Source organism: Limulus polyphemus, unplaced genomic scaffold, assembly GCF_000517525.1.
Source record: "Limulus polyphemus unplaced genomic scaffold, Limulus_polyphemus-2.1.2 Scaffold2481, whole genome shotgun sequence".
Lineage (NCBI taxonomy): Eukaryota > Metazoa > Arthropoda > Merostomata > Xiphosura > Limulidae > Limulus > Limulus polyphemus.
The window spans coordinates 98,131-103,821 of record NW_013668091.1 but is presented as its reverse complement, the minus strand read 5'-3'; the positions used below and the strand labels follow the sequence as shown (position 1 = coordinate 103,821).

Here is a 5,691-nt window from a genome sequence, read left to right as displayed (position 1 = left end):
TTTTGTTTTTTACTTTTTTAGTTACTTCAGTGATAGTATATATAAATTAATGTACACGATATGTTGTAATATATATATATATATATATATATATATATATATAACATACCTGTACTTGATAGTGTGTGTGACTTGTTCTGCACATTTTACTCTTTAGGATTCATCATTAGAATAACATATAGTTAGTTTATGAGAGATGTTTGGATAGCTAACTTACATAGTTGAATAAACATGTCAGATTTCTGTATTTGTAATGGTGAAAAACTCACTAAATTAAAATAATGTTATTGGTAAACATGAAAACAATATTTTGGGCAACAACCCTCATCATTGTTTTCATGTTTACCAAAAAATTATTTTAATTTGGCAAGTTTTTCTCCATTACTATATTTTCTGTTTTGCATTTTGTAATTGCTTCACCCATGCAATTCTTTTATTGTTAGATTTCTATATTTGTCATTTTGACTTATGAGGCAACAAAAACTCAATACACTTAACAGTGTGTTTGATGCTCTTATGCTGTAGTGGGGGTGCTTGTACAATACATTAAAATCCTTTAAATTTTGAATATATATATATATATTTTGTAAAGTCAGGGAATTGAAATTATACTGAGTGTTATTTCTGTGAGAACCCTCTAGATTTTATTAATGTAGATTTGTAAAGCCAGACAGAGTAGAAGTTCTATTCCTTTCCTTTTTATTTTTATAACAAGTGTTTCTATAAAAATTAAAATTGAAGCCTCCATTATTTGTGTACATACATAAAGAACTAAGATCCATGTATCTTGTGTTTTAGTTAATTGTTGTAAAGTTGAAGTATTCTTAAGATGATATAGAGTCAGGTTTGTTCTGTCAGTTTTTACAACTTGTTGAAACAGAATTATCTCCTTGTAAATAAATCCTGCTATAAAACATTTTGGACTACTGAAAATATCTTAAGTTGTTTTAGGGACACTTCAATTTAAGAAAATAAATTTCAGTGAATTTTAGTAGCAGTTTGTACCCATGTTGATCACAAAGAATGAATTTACTGCTTGATCATAAGTATTATAGTTTGTTGGTCACTTAAAGAAAAATGTATAAACAAAATTGTGTCTTATGTTAGAAATGTTTTAATGTCTAATAGTGAGAGGTAGAAATTTAAACTGTTTATAGAAGTGATAGACATCATGTTATTGTTCAGATGTGCTAAGTTCACATAAATAGCTCAATTAAAATTTAAAAGAAATTCATCATTTTCTTCTGTTTACTTATTCACTAGTAAGTTTGTATTTACTGTTAACACTTTTTATTGCATTTCATACCATTAGTAGACACAAACAGTGACCCTAAAAAGAATGAGTTATCTTACTTTGATGACATTATATTTTTGATTCTTGTTTGCCTTCTATGAAGAATATAAAATAGCTGAATAAAAAAAATAGTACAAATTTAAGCTGAAAGAGCATTGTGTAAAAAAGAAATAAATTTGAAGTAAATACTTTATAAACCTTTTATTCTTGGTACATGCCTTTAATATTAACGATGAATTGTGTAGTTACTTGATAACTTGTTCTAGAGCTATAGCAGAATAGCTCTGTATTGTTGTCAAATCATTTCTTAATTCTGCACTTGTAAACTACTTACTGGTGAAACTAAATGAGTACAAAATTCACAACACTTAACAAGATTTCTAAATACTTAAATACGTGTTTTATTATCATTACACCTTTTATATGCATTGTTAGGTCTGCAATGATTTTGATAGCCTGTAGGGTAGTATGTTTTATATGTTAACTTTTTTACAGGATGTTGTTTTTAACCTTTGGGCAAGATATATCCAGAAATGTGAGTTTGCTTTCAATAAAGAAGAATTGAATGAGGATACACCAAAAATTCCAGTATACCCTAACCACAGGTAATTGTTAAAGTTACAAGCTACTAGGTTTTATTCAGCTACTCTTAGAAAATTACTTAAAATATCTGTCAAGGAAGGTTGAAGTCAAGTCTTTCTTACTTTGACATATAACTTGCTTCATCATCTTATGTCCGAGTAAATGTAGTCAGTTATAAATATTTTTAATATATATAACTACATTGTTCTATTGACATAATTCATCCTTCTAAGCAGTTCTCATTAATATTTAAATGGCACTTTAGTTTATTTTGATTTATATACAACAATATTCTCACTGACTATTTTGATTATATCATTTAGAAGAACTGGAAAATTATAGCTATAATACAATGAATTCATATTTTAGAGAATTTTTTTTTCTAAATGTAAAATAAGACTTCATCAGTTTTTTCCAATCATCTAGAAAATGCTCTTTATGTACACAAGAATTTGAAAATATAATCCTGTTATTATTAGAAAATTAACACTTGATAAAAAAAACAAGTTAAACACCAGAGTAGGTAGTTTCTCTGTTAACTCTCTTGATATGGATAGGTAAAAGTGTGCATTTCATGGCTTTTTAATAGTTACATTCAAAACTACTTTATTATCAATGTATGTGAATAAAATAATAAAAGCATAATTAATAAATCAAATTGTAATATTAAATAAGGTTTAATTCATTAATTTTAAAAGAAAATATTGAAATAATTTCTCTGTCTCTCTTTGTCTGTGTAACATGACATCTGTTAGCTCCAACTTGCCCATTTTTATTTTTTCATCACCCCTCTATTACTTCCTGCATTTAACATAAATTATACATTATAGCATAGATATTACTAAGGCATAGTCTAATTTTTATAGCCTTAAATCTTCTTTTTTAATGGAGGTATAAACCAGGTCAGACCCACTTTCCACACCCTTCTGTCTCATTCTCTCTCTCTCTCTCTCTATCTGAAGTTTGCTATTAAACAACTTATAACCAATGGAAAGACAAAATTTTAATTTACAAAATGACATATAATGCTACCTTGTTCTCAGTAGCAATGTTTAGTTATTTTGCCTAGAGATTAGAAGTTATACCCAAGTTCAGATCAAGCAGCAAGGAAAATCAGAATAACTTTGCATGTTCGATAGTCAACATTCGAAGAGAAAAAAAATACACTAACATATCATTAATTTAAAAGTCTGATATTATGTGTACAAAGCCTTGTAATTTTCACTGATAATCTGCAAAATTTTGTGAAGATATGTATACATTTTAAAAAGTTACAGAACAACTGCTTTATGGCTACTTTGGGGGATACGGGCTGGGTGGAATTTTTAGGTTTTATATATGCATTTTGAAATAACTAAGCTGTATTTGGGTCTAAAAACTTATTTTGAGCTCCATTAAATCTCCTACCTTTCTGCTTCAATTCTACCATAAAAATAAAGGTTTTTCTACATAAACACTTTTCAAGAGGCAGAGAAAAACCACGTGGGGGATGTTTGAGCTTTTGAGTGGTTATACACACATCAAAGAGCAAAGTAGGTGTACATAAGCAAGTATTTCCGAGAATGGAAGAGGTGGGCAGTGCCATCTTTGTTGATTCACTAAATATAATATCAGAAAATAGAAAAGATAGGAGGTTCTTATTTCATATTCTAGCTTTTCAATATTGGTAATTTGAGTTTCTGATTTGTAAGAAATTATAGACTTTGTATTTGGACATCACATAAATCTAATTTGAACCAAAGCTGCATTCAATATATGATGAGATGCGTAAAAATTGATATCTAAGATTTTTTTTATGATTTACCTTTAAATTAAGAAATGAACTAATGTATAATACTAAAATTTGAAGTATAATCTACAATATGATATGAAACTTACTAATATATATTCATAAAATAGTAGTGGAATAAAATTGAGAATGTAAGTCTACAAATGTGATGACATGACCTTTGACCCCTGACCATAGGAAGACCCGTTGAGATAGAATTAAATAAAACAAATTAAAATGTTACATGCCCTAAAATGAATAAGTTAAATAATTGTAACTATCTGTTACAACCAGCAGTCATTCTAGAAAGAAAAAATGGGTAATTTAGATTTAATTTGCATTTTTTGTGATGGCTACAAGGTCAGTCAAATCAACTGAGTCTGTATGGTGTTAGGGTGGAGAGAGTAACAGATAAAATATAAAATGATACTGAAAAAAAAAAGCTTTTGACACTCATTTATGAGGTTTTAGAACATATTCAAATAAAATGTGAAAACTGTAAGATTAAAAAAAAAGTTTTAAGTCTTAACCTGAAAATCACCTTGCACTTGAACTAGTAGGAGCCATAGTTGCAATCTGACTCCGTATGTTCACAGATAAAGCTTTAGTAAAAATACTAACTTATAAAATCTGATTTTTTTATGTCCAAAAGACTTGTAATATTTACCAAAGTTAACCAGATTTCATGAAGATACACATACTACATTAAAGGTTATAGTATGTATACTTTCATGGTTACCTGCTGGTTGCAAGTTTGATCAAATTGACCAAATCACAGGACTGTTTTTCTAGTTAATACATAAAAAAAAAAGTTTGGTCAGAATTCAACAATAAAACTCATGTCACATAACGATAAGAATATTTGTGAAAGTCTTAACGCCTTAAATCAGAGATTACTTTTTGAAATTCAAAAACAAAAATTTTGTTTTTTAAGTCATTCTGTCAAACAGGAAATCAATATTTGTGCATTCAAATTTTAATGGAAATGATACTGCTAATCGTAGCAAAGGTTTTTGGAGATATGATTTCTTACAATTTGATCTGTAGTGTGAATTTTATTTTCATCTTACTGTTTGTAATAATATGCATTAATATTTAGATTATAAGGCAAACTGACATAAATGCATGCATGTGTATACAGATTACTCCTGTATGTGTATATAATCTGTTTTTAGACCAGCTTTGATCACTTTTTAGAGATCTACTAGTTCTTCAAGATGAGAAAAAAATCCCACAGACTTGTCTTTTCCCTAAAGTGGTTCGACAAAAGAAACCAAAGAAGAGGAGGAAAAAAATGTTGAAAAAAACTGAAAATTCTAAAAAGAAAAGTAAGAAGGAAAATTTAGCAAATGAAGACAGTAACATGAAAAAAAACAGCCATGGAATAGATGGTGTGTTGGAAGGTTTAACCTCAGATCAGACTTTCATTGAACTTGAATCTAGGCCTTCTTCAACAAACAAAAGAAGTTTGCCAATGAACGTCTTCTCTGCTCGTGCCCAATTCATGATAGTATGTTTATTTTTCTGGTATACAAAATTGTCATAATTTTTTAGACTATTATTTGATATAATATGACAGTGCTTATAAGATTGAGTAATGCTGAACTTGTTAAATATTTTAGTTGGACTTTAATTAATAGCTCGTATAGTGACTTATGGCAATAAAGGAGAAACAAGTACAGTTTATCATTTCATTTTTTTATTATTTAAAATTTTGAGATACTCATTCCTTATGAAGCTTGAATAATTTTAATCATTATTGGATAGTGTTATAAAACACACATATAAAACCATGTTAATAGAAATACTTAAATTGGTAAGTGATCTATATTTGTTTCTTTTTGAAACATATTGGTTACCTTCATATCTAAGATCTAGAATTTTAATTGCAGTTTTGGATGTAATCTGTGGAAAGGGCACTTTCAGATGACCTGGACTAAACAGTGCATCTGTTGAGACTTAACTCTTTCAGCATAGTCTCGGTCCTTGGGCAAACCTTGTAACCATTTTGTGCTTGTTATAGTTTTCATGCTATAACTTTTAAATT

General features: G+C 28.3%; 1 protein-coding gene across 2 annotated transcripts in view; it reads left to right on the top strand.

Moving 5' to 3' along the window:
- Window positions 1-5,691, top strand: part of LOC106467079 (TATA box-binding protein-associated factor RNA polymerase I subunit B-like) — a 52,043-nt gene that overhangs the window by 11,158 nt on the left and 35,194 nt on the right. For both annotated transcript variants that reach the window (XM_022395202.1, XM_022395203.1), the window contains exons 4-5: window positions 1,790-1,899; window positions 4,842-5,154. In XM_022395202.1, coding sequence (XP_022250910.1) covers window positions 1,790-1,899; window positions 4,842-5,154 — 423 coding nt within the window. The remainder of the gene's footprint in view (window positions 1-1,789; window positions 1,900-4,841; window positions 5,155-5,691) is intronic.